The sequence below is a fragment of the Nematostella vectensis genome, chromosome 12 (assembly GCF_932526225.1).
Source record: "Nematostella vectensis chromosome 12, jaNemVect1.1, whole genome shotgun sequence".
Lineage (NCBI taxonomy): Eukaryota > Metazoa > Cnidaria > Anthozoa > Actiniaria > Edwardsiidae > Nematostella > Nematostella vectensis.
This window is the reverse complement of record NC_064045.1, coordinates 11,138,478-11,161,370: the sequence shown is the minus strand read 5'-3', so window position 1 is coordinate 11,161,370 and position 22,893 is coordinate 11,138,478. Positions and strand designations below refer to the sequence as shown.

The following is a 22,893-nucleotide window of genomic DNA, read 5'->3' as shown; positions in this document are numbered from 1 at the left end:
AGCTTGCCCCAATCTCCCCATTTACGTTCTAGAGAACGGCTTTTCCGGTAGCTTTTCTGGGCGCTTTTCGCGTGCCTCTTTCGCATGTTAGAACACAGTAAAACATACAACAACTCTGAACAAATCAGCAATTGAGCAGGGCGGTAAAAACAAATGGCTATTAAACTCTGTTGACGCACCTTTTTACACGCGTTTTCAAGAGCGATAGTGTCGCCCTGCTCGCTAAGCTCGTCCCCAGTCCCCAGCACCTGCGCGTACGTGAGCACCACAGCTCCTAGAGCATGAGAGGGAATACCCAGTATCCTTCTCTGTACAGTGTCTGCAATGAAGTGTCTGATGTTGACAGCCAAATCGTCCTCGCTGAAGCACTTTTCCGCGTCCCAAACGTATGGCGTTTCGCTCAGAGGATTGTCGGCTACGCTTGCCGCATCAGCAGACACACCCATGGGAATCTCGGGGGTCGACACATTCTTGGATGGGTTCGATATTCTGCTTTCTCTCGCTGTGATTTGGCAAGAACAAAACACCCAAGCTTGAGTTTGGCCCCTCAAAATTCGGAAACACCAATACAGTAGATATCGGAAGTTGGAAGCCATTGTAAAAATGGAATACAGGCTACTAAACAAGTCCTCACTTCTCATCAAACTGTTGTATTTTGATACCTCTATTAAGCCATCAACCTGTATTAAAGCTTGAGTTTGGCCCCTCAAAATTCGGTAACACCAATACAGTAGATATCGGAAGTTGGAAGCCATTGTAAAAATGGAATACAGGCTACTAAACAAGTCCTCACTTCTCATCAAACTGTTGTATTTTGATACCTCTATTAAGCCATCAACCTGTATTAAAGCGGTAATTACATCAATTTACTTCCGGTGGTCCAGCGGAAACCTCAACCGACAAGAGACAAAAGAACCTATTAGAATCGGCGCTATTTCACAGGTCATCCGCTCTAAATTATCAATGACATCCAAAAGAAACTTCCAATAGACACACTGCTTTGACAATTTTGAGATATTTTTCGCGTTTTCTGATACAAAGTATCGGAGATACGACCGGAAGTAACTGGTGATATTAGGGTGATTTAGATCCACGACGCCGGCAAGAGGACGCCGCCTCGCGCACGTTCGATTGCGCGCGCACGCTAAATTTTGCCGACGTCCCGTCCTGAAGAGGACGTGAAAAAGCATGAAATGCCGTCCTGAACAGGACGCGACGCCGGCAAAAAAAGCGTGCGCGCGCAATCGAACGTGCGCGAGGCGGCGTCTTCTTGCCGGCGTCGTGGATCTCAATCACCCTATTGCCGTTTTAAGTAGTAACAGCTGGGACCTTTTAATAAATAAATCAACAAATTGTCATTATCAATATATTTATATGGAACTCATTGGAGAATCAAAGTTAGTTGGAGGTAGAATAGTGATAAAAGATATAAAGTAGCTGCCCTTCTCTCCTCTGGACATTTTAAGAGTGTTTCCACATAAACGCCCAGTAGGCATGTACATTGGTGTGCTGCTTGCCATCGGGACGATTATTATGTGGAAACCAGGCTTTAAATTACTTACCTTTTAGGTTCTCTGCAAGACATTTGGAGGCGCTGAAAAACGATGTCATGACAACCAGCCTCTTGACAAAAAACAGCTTGCTACACACATGGTCCATCTCACTGCTACTCTCATTCTGGTGAACAGAGAAATACAGAGAACCATCAGCAATCAACTTCGCTCTAGATGTAACATACACCTGAAAACGAAAACTTTAGAGCAAACGGCAAATATCAAAGAACAGTTACCAAATATTCGTAAGAATTAAGGTGATAATTTAAAAAAATCCTGAGCCATACACTAATCGTCTAAAATGAATCATTCGATAGATCCATCTATTATGCATTCAGTAGAAAAAGTGAGAACTGTGAGAACTTTCGGTCGTAGAACTGCTATTTGCCAATTGACATTTGCCGTTAGTGCGGCAAAGTTCTTTAAAATTCGTATATAAATCCATCTTTTGTCATACAACATGGTGTGCATACAGCTAAAGATTGCTGTTACCAGAAAAAATACAGGTTTTTCTCAAAATAAAAGGGATCTCAAGCAAATATATGGATGAGCAACGATAGTAGACAGTTTTGTGCTATGGTTAGAGGGTATCTTGTGATGTCAGGGTGACAGAGCTGATACGTCTACTTTCGTTGTGTTTGAGCAGACGTCAACAAAGGAGGAACAATGTTGAACATCCGGTTGCCTTCCTTTGTCCACAATCGTATTGTCTTAAGGCTGGCTTTATCTGCACGGTATTAGAGGCGGTACATGTAGTACATGTACATGTACCTGCAGTTTGCAGGCGTCCTGGATGACGTCACACGTCAGATCGCCTGTAGCGCTGTTGATCTTGCTCATTGCTGCCGCCATGACGGTTAGCTCACTTTCAACCTTGGTAAACAACCCGTTGAACCCAGTCAGGAGCATCTGTCCTGCGGTCATCTTACTGGACTCATCGCCTTTGTAAACAGAGAGGTGCAAAGACATCATATTACTTAAAGCTTATTTACATGGAGGGCAACCTGTGCTTTTATGGATGAGAAACCGAGCATTTTAGGTGGAGAAACCATTTTTTCTGGTGGAGAGACTGCTTCTTGGTGTAAAATACGGGAAACAGGGTAAAAGAATACGTTTAAATAGGCCGCAAAGTGTTATTTCCGTGTAGAATACACAGAGGGCAGTGAAGTGGGGGCGATCTCAAAGCTTACCATTGCTTCCTCCATTCTGTAGGATGCTATCAAACTGCTGCTGCAACTGAGATACGCTTTCGTCGAATCCCTGAGGGTTACCAGTCTGGAAAAGAATGTAAAGCGAAGCTAAAACACCTATTGTTATTCGGTCAAACTTATTCATGGGAAAATGTGTAAATGTTAATGCTCTCAAGCATTGGAGAGTAGCACGATAGCTCAGCAGTATGGGCTTCGTCTCTCAGGCAAGAGAACTTGTGTTCCCCTGAGAACCGGGGTCAAGGTAAGCTTGGGATTTAAAGACCTGGCTCTCTACGTTTAACGTACGCTCTTATACATCGATCGTGGAGCGGATGACTACGTAAAACTGAGATTCCTTTCAAGAAACATTGCAGAAGGCAGAGCCCCTCTTCAGTGTCTATACTTGGCCGCGTAATCAAAGGGGTATTTATAAACTAACACTTCCGTCATTAATATAATGAAGCACAGAGCTATATAAGGATATAGCAGTAATCAGACGAGTAATTCAGCTTATGGCTGCAATTTCGTGACTTCCACTATTCTTTTCATTATCTTTCCTTGACTCTTCCCGGAACCGTTCAAGACAAACCCATCTTGTATTATACTCACCCCTTTCCCTTTGAGTTCGCTATCCAAGGCCTCGCCTAGCAGCTTCACGTCTTCTCTGCTGACCAAGTTCTGCAGGTTCTCCACCATTTGAAGCACACTCGGCTCCTCCAACAATAAGCCCTTGATTGCCTCTGGTACAATGATGCTGCGGAAGTTGGTCATCAACTCCTGATTCGCAAAATTAAAAGTTTGTTAAAGGCATGAGATATGTCACCGCCCATCCTTGGGTACGATAATAACTTGTCTACATCTTCTAGTTCAGGAAATCGTGGGGATTTGTCACAGTACATCATAAGAGTTGTGTCTGAGAAATTTCTGTCAGCTAAGAAATTTCTGCGGCTAAGTACAACTAGAACAATTGAGTGTTCCCTAGCCATAATTCAGTGGGCAATTAAGTCTTCCACAGCCTATAAAAATCACCGACAGTCAGCGCTTAGAAATGATCATTCATACTATGCCACTGCTCTGACAATAAATAAAAAAAAAAACAATAATGTACCTGCAGAGCTACGAAGACTTTATGTACAGCGACAACAGCTTTCATCGCATCTGCCATTTTATACACTAGCAACTGCTTGTCCGGCTCGGTTTCCTGGAGAAAGAGAGAGAAATAGAGTAAGCAACGAGTCACTCCTGATAAATATCGAGTCACTTCATAGTACTTAAACACCCCAGAGTAATCTTAAATCCCTTCCAAATGGTGCCTTGTTGGTCAAGAATAAAGGAACTCTTGAAAATCCGGTATCTCATATCGAAAAAAGTGGATTGTATACTCACCACTGGATGGTCCCGCAAAAGGGACAACAGCTGTGTTACATTGCCACTCATGGAGCATAGCTCCTCAAGGAACCAGTCCCCATCACGGGAGGTCAGGTCAGACAGACGGTCACCAGCAACTATCATACAACAGCACGTGGTAAAATTACCAGCAAGTACAGCACATGGTAAGATTACCAGCAACAACAGCACACACACGGTGAGATTACCAGCACCTACAACACATGGTACGACTGCCAGCAACTACAACACACGGTGAGATTACCAGCAAGTAAGGCACACGCTGAGATTACCAGCAAGTACACACACGGTGAGATTACCAGCAACTACAACACACGGTGAGATTACCAGCAAACAACACATGGTGAGATTACCAGCAACTACAGCACACGGTGAGATTACCAGCAACTACAACACACGGTGAGATTACCAGCACCTACAACACACGGTGAGATAACCAGCAACAACAGCACACGGCGAGATTACCAGCAACTACAACACACGGTGAGATTACCAGCAACTACAACACACGGTGAGATTACCAGCAACTACAACACACGGTGAGATTACCAGCACCTACAACACACGGTGAGATTACCAGCAACTACAACACACGGTGAGATTACCAGCAAACAACACATGGTGAGATTACCAGCAACTACAACACACGGTGACATTACCAGCAACTACAACACATAGTGAGATTACCAGCAACTACAACACACGGTGAGATTACCAGCAACTACAACACACGGTGAGATTACCAGCACCTACAACACACGGTGAGATTACCAGCAAACAACACATGGTGAGATTACCAGCAACTACAACACACGGTGAGATTACCAGCAACTACAACACACGGTGAGATTACCAGCACCTACAACACACGGTGAGATTACCAGCAACTACAACACATGGTACGACTACCAGTAACTCACAGCATGTGGTAAGACGATACTTAGCAGCTACAGAGTAGGATGACATTACATCGCACATCAAAAGGTCACACAACCCAAAATTAGGTACGCTACGGGTACAGTACTGAGTTGGTTAAGCAATTGTGTCAATCGTTGACATCCATGCGGAAAAGCAAACTCTAGGCAGTTGCCATTAAAAAAGTCCTAAATGGGAGCTTGAGATTTCTATGAACTGATAGTTGATCTCGTCGACTTAGCTTAAAACGCGCGCGTTTCCGCTATCTATGAGCTGATAGATAGCGAGAAGCTAAGCCAAACGCTCTTCCTAGCTAGGAACAGTATCCCGAAAACTTCTGCTTCTTCTGTTTTTCTGCTCCAGTGATCTCTGTTTCTTTTGTAGTTTTAAAGACGGGACATTTACCAATGTAGTTATTAAGTTTACAAAGATGTAACCTTGTAGAACTCTCCTTCTTTCGGCTATTCTATTGTGTCTTCTCCCCATGACTTTACCGGCTGGTCATGACGGAGGCTTAGATCACGCTATGAACACGTGCAGTCTCGATTTCAAACTTCTCTCATATCACATTACATCACATCACAGCATGGACATCGACGATGACAATAGTCTTCGGCCGTTGGGCACCGAAGACTAAAAATAAGCAAGGTCACACCAAACACTATACGATCACTAAACACACATTATCATACATCAAGGTAACGCAACTAATACACACAGTTAAAGGCAATGTCTCGCAACAGAGAGAGGTCACATATAGAACCAAATTAATTTGGCTCACCTCTGGCTGTGTTTTCCATGATGAGACAACGCTTGCTGAGCGAGCACAAGGCCGTAGTGATGACCGACGCCAAGCAAAATACGGCGCTGTCATGGTTATCTATAGGGAAAAGACACATTTAAAAACAGCAGCAGCCAACAATAGAACATTCAAGTGTTACGAAGTAATTATTTTGAAGACCACCAGTATTACCACCACTATTATCATCACCAGCATTGTCACCATCATTGTCAACATTATCACAAACACTGTCATCATCACCATAACCCTCATTGTCACAACGCTATCACCATTACCCTGTGTATCAACCAACCTGTTATGCACTTCTTTAGGTTTGAGTACGCTTCCATAACTGCTTTGCTCAGGAAACCAGTTTCAACACTTTCCTGCTTACGGCGCTCACAAAACTGTAAAACAGTCAAGAAATAATACTGATGAGGAAATACAGTAGTGTTGCATGCAATCAGTTCTTGGCAACACACGAACAGAGCAACATCGCCAAACATTGTTGGTGCAAATAGTACTGACAAAAAGTTGTGACGAATAGTTGTCTATTTTTCATTTGTGTCAATGAGACGTGTGTATAATAAACACTGCTAACATTTTCGGACAATATTCTGCATTAAGAACAAATACCATTAAACCAATAAAGAGCCGTACCTAGAAATCATACTTAGGCTTAATTAGTTGACCAGCCTTTGTTCCTGTAAGTTGAGAGGGTTTTTCTACCATGTCTTTTATAAATAGTCCAGTTTTAAATTCCACTGTGCACGCTGGACAGAGACACTAAGAATGCATACGGTAAATAAATTGGAACCCTCGGTTTACAAGTTTTGGAAAGTCACAACAAAAAACCGGGAGATGGAACTAGCCTGTCACATCTGGTGTTGGTCTGTGGTGTACCTTGATGAGTTTTCCATTCTGTTCCGTGAGATTACTCTGCAGCTTCACCTCCATGGACATCAAGGCGGTGACGGAAGACAGCGGCAAGGGGTCGTCGGACTTGGCGGGTCTGCTGCGGGTCTCTTCAGCTTGGACCAGGACCAAGCTACACCTGAGAGCAAACATGATACGATTCAGATTCAGACATTACTGTGTTGTGTGACTTCGCTATGTTGTACGACTTTAATAAGTTGTCTGACATTACAATGTTGGTGATCTCACTCACTGACATTATGGTGTGTCGTTTGACCTTACTGTGTTGCGTGACCTCGCAAATTTTTTTAAATCGCGAAAATTAGGTGTTAATTAGGGTACTCCTCAAGATGGGTATGCCAACATCCAATAATATGTACGTTTATAATTTAGTTGTTTCGTTACCTATTTGTGTTGTGTTACCTGTATTTGCTTTTTCTGTACTCATAACTCTGTTGGGTTGTTGAGTTCTACAACAGTCATGCTGGAGGTGTTGTTTGGCCTTCGGGTATTATGTGAGCTACCTACACCTACGTTGTGTTGTGTGACCTCACATTGTTGTGTGACAGATAGTGTTGCGTACTTACATAATTCTTTGATTACGAGTTCTACACCAGTTATGCTGGAAGTGTTACTTGACCACACAGTGCTGTTTGAGCTACCTACTCCTACGTGTATTGTGTGACCTCACAGTGTTGTAGGACAGACAGTGTTGCTTACTTACGTCTTTGTTGACGAGTCTACACCAGTCATGCTGGAAGTGTTGTGTGACCTCAGTTTTGCGTGACCTCACAGTGTTGCGTGACCGTGTTGCGTACTTACGTCTTTGTTGACGAGTTCTCCACCAGCTGGTTCAGCCAACGCATCCACTCAAACGTGCGGTTATGCTGTAGGTGGTCCGCTGGGAATTGTGAAGTGACGGTGGCATAGGTGTGGATGAGATCCAGGCAGTTCCTCAGGAGGACACGTCTCTGCTGCAGTAGCCCCGATAGCTCTGTCTCTAGCTGCTCACACTGGAGAGAGAGAGAGAGGAATATTGTAAGCGGTGTATTCACAAAGTAAATGTGGTAAAAAATGATCAACGGAAAGAGCTAGGCAGATTGATAATCGGAATTCTCATTGCCAACCTGCTAACCTGCAGTTAATTATACGAAATCGTATAATTATCACCAATGTCTTATAAATTACTGATATTAAAAATACAGAATTTATTTTTTAGGGATCTAGGAAGATTCTGCAATAATGTACAGCAATTCATGTCAATCAAAATTGCCCCCGTCCAAACTTATTGGCTAAAACAATGGGCAACCACTGTAGTGTGCTTCGCAAAGGACTCCAAAAGATCCTGTGATAGAACAAGTAATAAGACAAACCTGCGAAATGATATTGCCTTGGCCTGCTCCCTTGAGAAACTTGATGGCAGGGGAGAAGCACGGAACTCCTGAGAATAACCAAACAGTTAGAGTTTAGACGTTTGATGCATTTACTTAATTTGCCACAGTTTATCATATCCTTTTTCTCCAAGGAAATCTATTTCGCTTACCAACATCCAGAGGCTTGAGGATTTCTGTCACCAATATTGACAACTTTGAGGAGCGAATCATTTCAAAAGAAACCTGCAAACAAAACCTGACATTGGGAAACGACAACAACAAACTTTCCAGGGTGGGTGACGATTTTTGACTCGCTTCAACAGTACATACAGTTAGGTTGCCACTATTAGAATATCATGTTTAGTCCTGCCCATATACTGAATGTTTTATAAGAGTGTAACATACCTTGTGCTCCATTTGCCAATTCCTGCATTCATTAAGCTTTTCTTTGATGGACCTAAGAACTTTGTCATGATCGGCTTGTCGCTTGATTTGCTCATCAAACCTTTATAGAGATATACACAGAGGACATGAGTATGTAGGCACGGATACACGATACGAGACATGATCCGCCTGTGCCTAAGTACTTCTTGATCAGCCCTTTGATTTGCTCATCAAACCTTTATAGAGAAATACACAGAGGACATAAGTATGTAGGCACGGATACACGATACGATCACAGAGACATGATCGGGAGTGCAGTGGATGAGGGTTGGATGGTGTTACATACTAGGACGTTCGGGAGTGCAGTGATGGTTGGTCGACTTTATATACTTGGCCTGAAGGGAGTGTAGTGGATGGATGGTGTTAAATACTTGGCCTGAAGGGAGTGTAGTGGATGGATGGTGTTACATACTTGGCCTGAAGGGAGTGTAGTGGTTGGTTGGTGTTGCATACTTGGCCTGAAGGGAGTGTAGTGGATGGATGGTGTTGCATACTTGGCCTGAAGGGAGTGTAGTGGATGGCTGGTGTTACATACTTGGCCTGAAGGGAGTGTAGTGGATGGCCGGTGTTGCATACTTGGCCTGAAGGGAGTGTAGTGGATGGATGGTGTTGCATACTTGGCCTGAAGGGAGTGTAGTGGTTGGTTGGTGTTACATACTTGGCCTGAAGGGAGTGTAGTGGATGGCCGGTGTTACATACTTGACCTGAACGGAGTGTAGTGGATGGATGGTGTTACATACTTGGCCTGAAGGGAGTGTAGTGGATGGCCGGTGTTGCATACTTGGCCTGAAGGGAGTGTAGTGGATGGATGGTGTTGCATACTTGGCCTGAAGGGAGTGTAGTGGATGGATGGTGTTACATACTAGGACGTTCGGGAGTGCAGTGGATGGTTGGTTGACTTTATATACTTGGCCTGAAGGGAGTGTAGTGGATGGATTGTGTTGCATACTTGGCCTGAAGGGAGTGTAGTGGATGGCTGGTGTTACATACTTATCCTGAAGGGAGTGTAGTGGATGGCCGGTGTTACATACTTGGCCTGAAGGGAGTGTAGTGGATGGCTGGTGTTACATACTTGGCCTGAAGGGAGTGTAGTGGATGGCTGGTGTTACATACTTATCCTGAAGGGAGTGTAGTGGATGGCCGGTGTTACATACTTGGCCTGAAGGGAGTGTAGTGGATGGCTGGTGTTGCATACTTATCCTGAAGGGAGTGTAGTGGATGGATGGTGTTGCATACTTGGCCTGAAGGGAGTGTAGTGGATGGCCGGTGTTGCATACTTGGCCTGAAGGGAGTGTAGTGGATGGATGGTGTTACATACTTATCCTGAAGGGAGTGTAGTGGATGGCCGGTGTTGCATACTTGGCCTGAAGGGAGTGTAGTGGATGGCCGGTGTTACATACTTGGCCTGAAGGGAGTGTAGTGGATGGATGGTGTTACATACTTGGCCTGAAGGGAGTGTAGTGGATGGCTGGTGTTGCATACTTGGCCTGAAGGGAGTGTAGTGGATGGATGGTGTTACATACTTGGCCTGAAGGGAGTGTAGTGGATGGCTGGTGTTACATACTTGGCCTGAAGGGAGTGTAGTGGATGGTTGGTGTTGCATACTTGGCCTGAAGGGAGTGTAGTGGATGGTTGGTGTTGCATACTTGGCCTGAAGGGAGTGTAGTGGATGGTTGGTGTTGCTGACAGCGTGTTGCAGCATCTCCTGTTGAGCCTTTAGTTGTTCTAAGGTGAGGTCCATGGACTTCAGGTGTCGGACTGCCCCTGTGTACACTTCTAGATGCTCCAACAAGTTGTGCAGACCATTCAACATGTCGTCCCTAAAAAAGATAGTTAAAACTGAAAAATATATCACAGTCTTCCATGCGCCCCCTCCCAATAATGAAGCTATATAATGTCGGTCCAAAAAGCAGTTTCAGGCCCTGCGGCCCCCTAAGAGTGCTGGAGAACTTTTAAATTTTATGTTCATTTCCCTCTCCGCCCATCGTTAAGACAATCATTGCCCCTTTGTTACATATAACGGTGCTGCAGTCCTGAGATTGAAAGCTTCTTCACAATTTCGCAAGAAAGACTGTGATAGTTGTAGAACTCCTACCTGTTGACAGTCCAGCTGACTTTCATCTCTGCAACCCTGGATGAGAACAAACTCTGGGTAACTCCTCTCTCCATCTCCTTTTTGTTCTCCTTACTGTCAGTCATGCTCGGGGCCCCGCCCCCATAGAATGCGGATGCAAATGCACTGTCATTAGCGGTGGTCCAGTCTACCAGGGGATCGTACACAAAGGCTTCCAGCAAGGTTAGAAGAGTCTCGCGGCCTTGTTTGAGGATTTTCAGGACTTGCTCACAAGACAGGCGGAACATGCCCTATGTACAGGGAAAAAATGTAACGCAGTCAGCATAATCGCGATTTGCGTGTGGTAGCTTCTTCGACGTCTGTGGGTTTCTGATGCTGTTAATTAACTAAGGACTTTAACTGCAAGGAAAATGGCTACGACAGAAATGACACTGATTCAATTCACGCAAGAATAAATGGATTTGGAATGAATGGAATTACAAATCATTTTTGTGACAAACAAAGAAACAAACAGAGAAAGATAACGATGGATAAGGACCATATGTTCTCCACTTAGCACTAATGTTAAGGTGGGTTCTCAGTGAAAAGAAATAGGAGACATCATAATGTTGTAGACAGTGACACAAATAATGACACATTTCAGTAAAACCATAAAGAAGTTGACCATAGTGATCAAGACGGTGAGACAAATCATGTCCACACATTCAAACGGAAAAACATAAAGCTGAAGATAGCATGTTAGGTGTGGTACACCCTCACAGTGGTCTCACCTCGACCCCTGTCACTCCAAGAGCCATCTCAAGGTTTGGAGTCATTCTAAACGGCACCTTCTCAGGCACGCGCAGCCCTCGACCCTTCTCGAAGCACACGTTGTAGTCAATGTGCACAACTTCGCCGGTGGTAAAGTCGATCAGCATGTTATCCAAGTGCCTGTCGCCCAGGCCGATAATGTACCCGATCATGGACATGACAGCGGTGGAGCGTGCGTACGTCTTCGTCATGTGCCACCACTCAAGCGCACCAGTACTTGAGCACCACAGCTCTCTGATAACAGAAATGTAATTAAAGGTTAGTACTAAGAATTTTAAAGCCGCATTGTCACTAGTTTACTTCCGGAGGTCCGACGGAAAGGTAAACCGTTAAAAGACAAAACAATCCATTAGAATCCAAGATATTTAACAGGCCATTCGCTCTAAATTATCAATCTCATCCTCAAAGAAACTTCTTACAGACACACTGCTTTCAATATTTTAAAATATTTCTAGCGTTTTACGTTAAAAATCATCGGAGATTGTTACGTAAACTGCTGACAATGCGGCTTTAATTTGCAGATACAGATTCACTTTTCTAGCATGTCTCAGCTACATGTAGCACATGGCCACGCTTTAGACCTTTTCGATCAATACAAGTCTAGAATGTAAAGATCACGTTACAGAGAGATACTCGATGCAGAAACGAAATTGCTCAGCGAAGAGATTAAGAGGAGATGGGAGATGATAGGACATGTTCTACGATAAAACAAAAAGAGCCAAACAAACGTAGCCCTATAGTGGACCCCCTGATGGGAATATTAAAAGAGGAAGGCCTTGGACCACCTGGCGAAAAACAGTAGAGAGAGAAAGTAACAGTGACGGATGTGACATGACGGAAAAACCTGGAAAACGCGCAATTCCAGATAGATAGAGAAGACACAATTTCTTCAGAGGCTATAGGTTCCATGTATTACGCACTTGATATTTTGTTTGTTATAAGTTTCCAAGAACTCAGGGAAATTATCCGCCTTATTCCTTATTTTCCGTCATGTTGCCGGCCACGACAGACATGGGATAAAGCAAGAGCTGCTGCTGTCAACAGAACACACTGGAAGCATTCTGTGGAGGCCTTATGTTTCACTAGGCACAAAGAAGGTACGTAACACAGTTAACAAGTCTAGATACATGACAGAAGAGCATCACTATGAATTGCCAAACTCGCCCGTTTTAACAGATCAGAGATCCTGAATAAGGCTAATGTGGTACCTTGAGAGTAAGTCTGACGGTGTCTCTGCAATCAGCTCTTCCAACACTTGTCTCATCACAGCAATGGGCCACTCTTTACGCCCAGACTCTTTAGGATCAACTATTCCCTTTAAATGAAAGAAAAAGGATCAATGAATAAGTCAATTGGCCACCCCTTTTGGCCTAGACTCTTTAGGATCAACTATTCCCTTTAAATGAAAGAAAAAGGATCAATGAATAAGTCAATTGGCCACCCCTTTTCGCCTAGACTCTTTAGGATCAACTATTCCCTTTAGATGAAAGAAAAAGGATCAATGAATAAGTCAATTGGCCACCCCTTTTCGCCTAGACTCTTTAGGATCAACTATTACCTTTAAATGAAAGAAAATGGATCAATGAATAAATCAATTGGCCACTTCTTTCGCATAGACTCTTTAGGATCAACTATACCCTTTAGATGAAAGACGAATCAATAAATACGTCAATCTGCCACTTCTTTAACCCACACTGTTTAGGATAAATTTCTTTTAGAAGAAAAATTAAATAAATCAATTACAGAATCTTCAGGATCAACTATTAAAAGAATGTCCGATGCAAAGAAAAGATGGCTTTTAGATGTAAACCGCCATCATGTACAAAAGTTTACGAGGAGATACGAAAAAAATAAAAGCAACATTACCTTTTCCTTCAGTGCTGGCGTCATCTTGCTATAGAAGAGCTCACTGGGCTTCATGGGAGGTGGAGGTGGTTGATTCGACCCCTGAAATAACACGAAATCAATACTGAATCTGGAAAATATGGAATGGGATGCTAACGGGAAGACTTGATCAGAATGTTATTTTTATTTCCAATACTAGGTCGTACTTTGCTTAACCTGGGTACCAGAGGCTCCAAGCTTTACTTATACACTAGCCAATGAGCCACAAAGCAGCTGAGCTCAGTCTATGGTTGTTCGTTTAGTTACAAGTGAAGTTTGGAGTCTCTGCCACCCAGGGTATAGGTATTAAATATGCCCAACGTAAAACTTGTTATACGTGCAGAGTAATGATTATAAGCATTATCACTTATCATCTTCCTACCTGTGCGGATAGCATTTTCGCTTATCATCTTCCTACCTGTGCGGATAGCATTATCGCTTATCATATTCCTACCTGTGCGGATAGCATTATCGCTTATCATATTCCTACCTGTGCGGATAGCATTATCGCTTATCATCTTCCTACCTGTGCGAATAGCATTATCGCTTATCATATTCCTACCTGTGCGGATAGCATTATCGCTTATAATCTTCCTACCAATGCGGATAGCATTATCGCTTATCATATTCCTACCTGTGTGGATAGCATTATCGCTCATCACATTCCTACCTGTGCGGATAGCATTATCGCTTATCATCTTCCTACCTGTGCGGATAGCATTATCGCTTATCATATTCCTACCTGTGCGGATAGCATTATCGCTCATCACATTCCTACCTGTGCAGATAGCATTATCGCTTATCATCTTCCTACCTGTGCGAATAGCATTATCGCTTATCATATTCCTACCTGTGCGGATAGCATTATCGCTTATAATCTTCCTACCAATGCGGATAGCATTATCGCTTATCATATTCCTACCTGTGTGGATAGCATTATCGCTCATCACATTCCTACCTGTGCGGATAGCATTATCGCTTATCATCTTCCTACCTGTGCGGATAGCATTATCGCTTATCATCTTCCTACCTGTGCGGATAGCATTATCGCTTATCATCTTCCTACCTGTGCGGATAGCATTATCGCTTATCATATTCCCAACTGTGCAGATAGCATTATCGTTTATCATATTCCTACCTGTGTGGATAGCATTATCGCTTATCATCTTCCTACCTGTGCGGATAGCATTATCGCTTATCATCTTCCTACCAATGCGGATAGCATTATCGCTTATCATATTCCTACCTGTGCGGATAGCATTATCGCTTATTTTCTTTCTACCTGTGCAGATAGCATTATCGCTTATTATATTCCCACCTGTGCGGATTTCAACAAAGCATTAGTGGCAGCCTCTCTCTGCTGCCATCGTTTGTAGAGCGCAAAGACAGGCACGGCCCCATCCACCCACTGGATCAGCCCAGACCTCGGTCCCAGCGGAGTCACAGAGTAGTGTCTTGCACAGAACAGGGGGCAGCGATGGCTAAGGCATACAGACACGTTAAAGAATGTTGATCAACCACTCCCTTGTAATTGTTTACAATTGAAACGACAACAAAGAAAACTCCAAAATAAGAATCCAGGAATGAATTCTGATACGTAATTGACGATATAAGATTGAAAATATCTTGGCTACTCGATTGAATTCGCCGATGGAAATGAATGTATTGTGTGACTCGGTAATGTGCAGGAGCGTAAAATGGCGGCGTGATTGTTAACGTGAGAAAAGAAACAGAATACCATATTAACACAGAGTAGCAAACATAGTTTGCGCGGATCGCAAGTCACATGCATCTGCGTCCCCGACAGTTTAGTGAAAAACTAATTATATCATAAACAGTCTTGTGCTGCTATGTAACTCCGGGGCATCTAGTGGTTACCTTTCTTTGACGGAAAATGAAGAAAACTATGATTCCAGGAGCAATAGACAGCATTAAACAGACATGAAACTGCTTTTCCAGGCCATTACCAGATAACTTTCAAGTCTCTCATAAACTATTGCAGAATGCATTCGGTTGAAATACCTAGCTCTTCAAAAAGTGAGAACCAAATTTTTTTTTCAAGTAAGAAGCAGGTCGTTCTCAATAGCTACCAGCTTCTCTTCACTGTCGTACCTGTCTGCTCTGGTGAACATGTTATTGCAGATGGAAAGGAACTGCATTATGCGCTCATCCAGATGGAGATCCTCCAGCCCTTTGAACAGATATGTGTGTCTGTGCAGAACACAAACACAGTCAATGTACATCATTTTGGGTATGTGAATTATTATTATACATCTATGGTCCTACTTGCTTTCTCATTGGTTTATACGTGGGCAGTACACCCCCATACGGCCCGCTAAGAAACAACACCTTAGGATTCTCTCGAATCGCTGTATAATAAGCATCTTATTGAGCTCTTTTGCTTGGGCCTCGAGTGGGAAAATTTTAGGATCCATAAGGTTCCTTAAGGCCCGTGTACTAGGTCAATAAGAGGTATGTAAGATAAAGGTGGGCTGCAACGTATTGTGGGTCTAATATGTCGATTCGTTTGTTTTGGCGTCAGCGTTGGACGTGTACAGTAGTTGCGTTAGAATGGTGGCGCTTTGTGTGTCACGTGCAACTTAACTCACCTTTGCCCATCAGATCCGACAAAGACTAGCTTCTTGGGTTTGGTTTTAGTGGGCAGGATGTTGACTTCATTTACCACCGCACTGATGGAAACAATCTGAAACAACAAAAGTTCGTTTTTATTCATGCTTATTTGCTCATTCACTTGGTACACATGAAGCACTGAAAGTAACATTATTAAACAAAAGTAGTACAAAGCCCACCTCTCCCTCAAAGTGCGACTGCCCTGGCATGTAAATGGCAGTAGACTTCATCTTCGCCAGTGTCGGGCTAATGTCCTCCATTACAAGGCTGTATGCGGACTTCTTCATAGATCTCCCTTGAAGCGTTTGCAACAGCTACAGGTGATCGTCAAAAATAAGAACGGATTAATTCCACCACAAGACCAGGGTTAAGAAAGAAGCTAAAGACCAGGGAAGTGATAAGGATTTGAGGCAGCTAACTTGCAGGATTGTTTACAACTTTGCCAGAGGGCACCGGGTTGGTTGCACTGTACGACAAAGAAATTGTCTAGGACGTTCCGTATATTCTCTAGGGCATTAAGGAGACTTTATGGAAACTTTATGATGGGCTAGCAGCTTTTCCTTTAGTCTAACGGTTTTTTAGGGTTTCTAAGCAAGGTTAGGGGCTTCTCGATTTCGTAATCAAACTAAATGAACGTTGGAACCAGTGCTTGATGTCTCAGGCTTTTGAAGAACTGTCCCAGCTTGACCGGGTCTCTGAAGGGGTGTATGAGCGATGCTAGGGCCTTCTTCATCACTGCATTGTATATTCAGTGGAACTACTGCTCTTGAGTACTGTCTAGGTCAATTTATATTCTATGGGTTCTAAGGCATTGAGGGGAACTTACTTGTTTGAAGGGGTCCCAGCTAGACCGGGCATCTGAAGGGTTGGCAGGGTTGGTGAGGGATGCTAAAGCCTTCTCGATCAGTGCACTATAGGCACGGTGGAACCACTGCTCGTGAGGAGTGCAGGCTTGCTGATTGGTAATCTTTTGGAGCTGTTCCAAGGCAAACACGATCTGACGAGAAACAAGAGTTAGAAAAAGAAGAAAATATATAGCACAGAGGTTTCATTTAGGTTTGACGGCGGGCGGAAACACCAGCTACTAATAACTTCCACCCCTTACTTATCAATGTCCACCGCCTACTCTGTTACTCAAGACAATTCTTCATTTCTAATGTAAGTTGTCAAAACTGTTAAATTCGAAACATGTGTTTATTGAAATATTTGTGTGGTCAGTGGCTGTTATGTCCGGTAAATTGTCACATTTATGATAATGTGGCTTTGTGTAGCAAGTCTATCTGTATTTATTTTACTCACGGGCCTCATGATAGCCACATGCTTCTCCCTGATAAGTGCGGCTCTCTGACCATCCGTGAGGTTCACGTTGCTGTTCACTCGCTTGATCTCCTCATCTAGCTGCTGTTGTCGCCGCACTACATCCTGATGTGTCTGGATCAGCGATCCAAGCCACAACTCTTCCCACAGCAGAGTTATACGCCGTAGTTCCTAGAATGTCCCAAGAATTTAGCTTTTGGTTGATATATTAGCAGAGTCACAGCAGTCAGTTACTGTTCCAAGCTAATCAAAGTAAGCCAAGTCTCTACTCTTCAAACAGCAGAGTTATACGCCACAGTTCCTAGAAAACATAAGTTCCAAGAATTCAGCTATTGGTTAATATATAAGCCAAACAAACAGCAGTCTGCTGTAGTTCCTATTCCAAAAATTCTATTAGCTAAGCAGACTTTTACGCCACAGTTGCTAGAAAAGTGAGTTATAATTATTTAGTTGGAACCCATTAGCACCTTCGGAGTTAGAATTGTCATTTGCTATTAGCATTGCCGCTGTTTGCACTGACAATGCATATTTTTGATAGTCCTGACCTGTATAAAGCCTTGTAGTTCTGTCACAAGCTTGGGGTTCAATGACTGCAGGGAGCTGACAATCGTCCTGTAGCAAGCCCCCATGGAGTTGTCAGCCTCAGGCTTGTCAGTAGTATCCGCTAGGGGAATGTCAGGCTGGCTAGATGGCCTCTCATCATCGTCTTTGACCAGCAGGGGCAAGATGCCTAAGACAAGGGATGGGAGACGATAAGATGTATGTTGTGGTAAACACATATTTATACAGGATATAAAGAATGACTTAATAAATGCAAAATGATAAAGTGAATTGAAAGTTTTGTTTGGAAACCCTTTTAACCATACTTTATACTGAAGATACCCTATAGAAGGATGGCCAGAACTTAAAAACGAAAGAAGTGGAAAGCTAGGGGGCAGATGACTCTTTAGTTACGGCATTTGGTAGTCTCTAACCTCTCACAATGGTAATCATCCTTCTATCTAAATCATCTTTCTACTGAAGTACACAGGTAGACCATACTATCACAGGTTTTTTAGACAATTGGATAAAATTAATATTGAAAAATGAAAAAGAACCTCTGCGGCTTTCCCAAAGCCTCCAACAGCTCATGACACATTTCCTTGAAAATAGCAGTGTATGGTATACCTTCTGTTTTGATCTTCTTGTTAAGGAACTGCGGCATAGACGTGGCTGAGCCAACCACCGCAGGGTAGACAATGAGGTGAGGTGCGTCCATGGCAATACGGCACAGCAAGTCAGACACGCTCTGGCGGACGTACGTCTCAGGATGGTTCAGGCGAGAGAACAGCTGTGGAATGATGTCTGTCGAAAAGGGCAAAAGGTAAATCTTAGAAAACTAGGTAAGCTAGAACAGCAGCGTATTGCTGCAGCAGAGAACAACTGTGGAACGATGTCTGAAGAACAGTGTAAAAGGTTTACATTGGGTAAGCTAAAACAACAGCGAATTGCTGCGGCAAATAACAATAACAGTGGGATTATGATTTTGAAAATGACCACTTTGACATTTATAACAAAAATCGTTGTTGCGCAACCTTCCAAAATCCAACAAAAGTTTCTCAATGGAATGCATCTTTGGGGGTGATTGGGATTGCTTGTTTTTGATTCTAGGTTACACAACATCGATTCCAGGTGGAATTCCGTTTCAGAGGAACTAAAACAGCAACGAAACGAAACAGCTCCTCGATATCTTTTTGTGTGTGTTATAAGCACTTCAGCAGCATCTTTCTTTCCATCGCTGGGGTGTGAGACCTACTTCTCCAAGACAGGTTGGGGCGTGAGACGGCAAGTGAGATGGCCCGGCTGGGGTGTGGGACCTACTTCTCCAAGACAGGTTGGGGCGTGAGACGGCAAGTGAGATGGCCCGGCTGGGGTGTGGGACCTACTTCTCCAAGACAGGTTGGGGCGTGAGACGGCAAGTGAGATGGCCCGGCTGGGGTGTGGGACCTACTTCTCCAAGACAGGTTGGGGCGTGAGACGGCAAGTGAGATGGCCCGGCTGGGGTGTGGGACCTACCTTTCCATGGCCGGGTTGGGGTGTGTGCTAGGCCTTCCTCTAGGACGGTCCTTAGTTCTCCAGCATGCTTCACCAGGAGACGCAGCAGCCTTAGTGTGGCTGTCACATTGCCGTCATCGCTGCTTTTGTTTATTTTCTGCGGTACATCACTAGGGCAACCATTTGTGGTAGTCTAGAGTGATGTTAGATAACATGACTTTTAGGAATATCATTTGCCACATCTCTGCAATAGGTATAGGTAATGCCATCATGATATCCTCTGAATTTGATTTTCCGAGCAATGTCATACAACTTCTTCTAAGCCAATTTTAAACTTTACTATTTTGGCAAGGAATCTAGGAACCTTACCTGGCTTCCTATTTTTAGATACATGAAGTATGCCTTAGCCGCGTAGTGGTAGTGCTTGAACAGTCGGTCACGTACGCCTTTCCAGACAGAGAGAAGCACGTCCAGGCAGTTAGGGTTCGCGTCCAGCAAGGACGGACACACTTGCAACAACTGCTTCCTGGTCGCATCCATGCCATTGTTATAGAACTACAAACCGATCACATTAAGGCAATAAGGACGTGTGTGGAAACCTGCTTTAAGAGTCAAAGGCATTGATGTGGATGAATACGTTCTTGTGTATTTTTTCCCCCGCTAAATTCACAATATGAGGCGTACTTCCATGGCCAACACGAAAATATACAAGCATTATCTAAATGATTCTAAGTTCTTCATCTTCATGCTCGATAATTGTTCTTTTAAACACTGTTTAAAGAAGGCTAATAACGGCGCTATTTTATGCTCCCGCTTTATGCCGAGTCACACAATCATTCATTTCCATCGTCCAATTCAAGCGAGTAACCTTCATTCGTAGATTGTTATTTTGAGGTTTCCTTGCGAATTAACCGTTTATTTTCAAATAAATAATAACAAAGGAGTCGTTGATCGACATTCTTTAAACATTGATGTTGTTCTTCACCTGATCATCATCCCCGATGTCTTCTTCGTGAGCTAAACTAGCCGTAGAGTGCGCCTGACCGAGTTCCAGCATGACTGCCTCAACTTGCTCATCAGTAGCATCCTATAGGCAAATAAACCAAGATTTTTATAGCACTGAGTAGTAAGAAAAGCACTTGACTACAAACTGGAACCCTATTATTTCGATAACTCAAAGGAAATACAAAAAAATTTAAGTTAGCAGCGAGTTTAAGTTTTAACTTTAAATCAGACAAGGTAAAGGGGTGTGGGGGGATGGGGCTTGAGTTATGTGATTCATTGAACACCGTATTCTGTTGAATACTCTTTGAATCAAGTTTCAAAAGTTTTCCCAGAGTTTTGTTTTTGTTCAAAAAAACATATTGTGGCTACCGTCCAAACCATCTAAGAAATCCGATGGCATGGGTACTACTGAAATTGTTGTTCTTGCATTGTTTACCAAAATCAATTCCATTTGAGTGTTTTTGCCATTATAAACTCAAGTAATTGGCAAACTTACAAATTTCTTGGACACTTTAGGAGCTTTACAGCATCATTAAAAATGCGGGTTTGTTACCTTGGGTATATTCTGCATTGCCCTGTCACGCTCTTCCAGTAGAAGCTCTACATTCCCCATGGTGCTAAAACGCAATGGTAATAAGGTTTAGCATGGCTGTTCAGCATGGCTAATTGTTGATGATAATGTGTATATCAATGTGAGAGAAGCACAGGCTTCTCTTCTTTCTTCATTAGGGAACCTAAGCTAACACGTTCCTAGACGACGTCGGGAACAGGAAGTAGGAGTTTTTGTGTTTAACCCTACCGCGAAGATTGCAGGTTTCATATTTAAGACTACTGTACGTATGTAACAAATTTTTTGGCAAATTTGCAGTTATCAGTAGTTTCGCTGTGAAATAAAAACCCCAATTTTGTGAGTCCTAGTACATGACTTTATTGGAAAAGCCTATCACTTAGTAGCTTACCTGGCCTGCTCCACCGTCTTTCTGCCCCATCGATAGCACCAGGCAGCCAGGTTGAACCAAGCTTTATCCAGAGTTGGCGCCTGCATGGAGCCAAGATGAAGTAACTTTCCACATACTGATTCCATATCATCCACTCCTTCGCCAACACTAGTAACTCCTGCATTCCACACAAGCTCTCCATGGACGATGGTCTCGCCGAGCCCAGTCTCTTCTGCTGCCTTGATCAGGGTGCTCTGTCCATACCCGAGAAACTCCTCTTCTGTGTCACACAGAGAGCTGATCTTCGCAACTAACGGGGTAACATTACTAGTGGTCTTAGTAGCGGAAGTTAGAAGCTTTCTGTCAGATAGCAACCACTTGGAAAGCGTGACTAGAGATCTTGAGTTCAATTCTGACACTGCTGTATCAGTCTCACGGACCTCAGTAAACTCTAAGACGCTCCCTGATAGAATACCTATAGCGTCATGGAAGTGCCCTATCGCATAGGCCAACTTAGCGCTTTCACGTTGCACCATAAGAAGATGCTGTCTTGATGCGGTCTTTGCTGCGGACACGCTAGTTAGACCACGTACAAGTGATCCAAGTAGATTGTTCTGCCCGTTAAGCTCAACGTCAGGCTGCACAACGATTCCTAGTTTGTGAAGCTGCTTCAGTAACAGCCTTTGAGCTAGCCCGTAATTCTCGTGCTTTCTCGCAAGCTTTGCTGTCTGGAGCTCTAGAATAGAAAGTTCCTCATTCGCTGAGACTTTTGCTTTCCCATGAGCTGAGCTTAGGTGTGCAAGATGTGAGGCAAAGCGTAAGGCTTGGTTTAGAGTAGCACAGTCATGTCTTGTTGGGTCTGCCGTGAATGTGCCGTCCCCATGGAGCAAGGACGGGAAGGGATCTCCCTAAAATACAATTATAACAGCTATTTCAGCTTGTAAACAGTTGCAGTTGGCAGAATTTCTTGTTTTGGGATATCACGGACAGCCAACACAATTTAACATGAAAGGTAATCCTTAGTGCAATAATCCTAGCAATTTAATTTGTACAATTTACTTTACCAAATACAGATATTTGATTCTGACAATTGGTCCGTCTTTATGCAAAAATTATTTTCTGTCTTTATAAAAAAAAGTCTTAAATTTGGTCAAATATCACTGTTCGAGGAATCGTCGTATTCATTATTCTTGGTATTATTACTTGGTTGATTCCTCAAAATCATGAATGATGAATGGTAGAATAATTTGTTGCTCTAAAAACTTGGAGAGAAGTGAAAAGTTACACACGAAAATGGATATAAAAAGAAACAAACGAAATACAGGTTGACTTAAAAAGAAAAGTCACAAGTTAGATTACTCTGAATCATTGTATGGGCTCTATATAAGGCGCATTGGCAACCAAATGGTTCCCTGATTTTCTTGGCACTATCATGGCCAAGACATGAGCTATAATGATATGCAGTTCTCGAACAAAAAAAGCTGAAAATATAAAAAGAGGATTGAATAAAAAATACAGCAAAATCATGGCATGGTTGATTGCTGAATGTTTCAATTTCCATTTCCGAGAATACAGCAGTTCCTGTAAGCTTTGCAAGCATTATCTTGACCTGAGGGTGCGTT

General features: G+C 43.2%; 1 protein-coding gene across 1 annotated transcript in view; it reads right to left on the bottom strand.

Annotated features, from left to right (window-relative positions):
* Positions 1-22,893, bottom strand: part of LOC5520587 (serine/threonine-protein kinase SMG1) — a 59,569-nt gene that overhangs the window by 10,755 nt on the left and 25,921 nt on the right. The window contains exons 34-65 of the mRNA XM_048719855.1: positions 21,293-22,179; positions 20,887-20,950; positions 20,314-20,415; positions 19,698-19,883; positions 19,350-19,521; positions 18,462-18,638; positions 17,840-18,024; positions 17,277-17,465; positions 16,804-16,974; positions 16,157-16,291; positions 15,956-16,050; positions 15,459-15,557; positions 14,665-14,827; positions 13,329-13,409; positions 12,671-12,777; positions 11,423-11,696; positions 10,674-10,942; positions 10,225-10,398; positions 8,540-8,639; positions 8,305-8,377; positions 8,135-8,202; positions 7,584-7,774; positions 6,750-6,900; positions 6,160-6,253; positions 5,847-5,945; positions 4,130-4,248; positions 3,852-3,944; positions 3,353-3,520; positions 2,744-2,828; positions 2,325-2,494; positions 1,563-1,677; positions 180-502 (exon numbers count right to left, since the gene is read on the bottom strand). Coding sequence (XP_048575812.1) covers positions 180-502; positions 1,563-1,677; positions 2,325-2,494; positions 2,744-2,828; positions 3,353-3,520; positions 3,852-3,944; positions 4,130-4,248; positions 5,847-5,945; positions 6,160-6,253; positions 6,750-6,900; positions 7,584-7,774; positions 8,135-8,202; positions 8,305-8,377; positions 8,540-8,639; positions 10,225-10,398; positions 10,674-10,942; positions 11,423-11,696; positions 12,671-12,777; positions 13,329-13,409; positions 14,665-14,827; positions 15,459-15,557; positions 15,956-16,050; positions 16,157-16,291; positions 16,804-16,974; positions 17,277-17,465; positions 17,840-18,024; positions 18,462-18,638; positions 19,350-19,521; positions 19,698-19,883; positions 20,314-20,415; positions 20,887-20,950; positions 21,293-22,179 — 5,379 coding nt within the window. The remainder of the gene's footprint in view (positions 1-179; positions 503-1,562; positions 1,678-2,324; positions 2,495-2,743; positions 2,829-3,352; positions 3,521-3,851; positions 3,945-4,129; positions 4,249-5,846; positions 5,946-6,159; positions 6,254-6,749; positions 6,901-7,583; positions 7,775-8,134; positions 8,203-8,304; positions 8,378-8,539; positions 8,640-10,224; positions 10,399-10,673; positions 10,943-11,422; positions 11,697-12,670; positions 12,778-13,328; positions 13,410-14,664; positions 14,828-15,458; positions 15,558-15,955; positions 16,051-16,156; positions 16,292-16,803; positions 16,975-17,276; positions 17,466-17,839; positions 18,025-18,461; positions 18,639-19,349; positions 19,522-19,697; positions 19,884-20,313; positions 20,416-20,886; positions 20,951-21,292; positions 22,180-22,893) is intronic.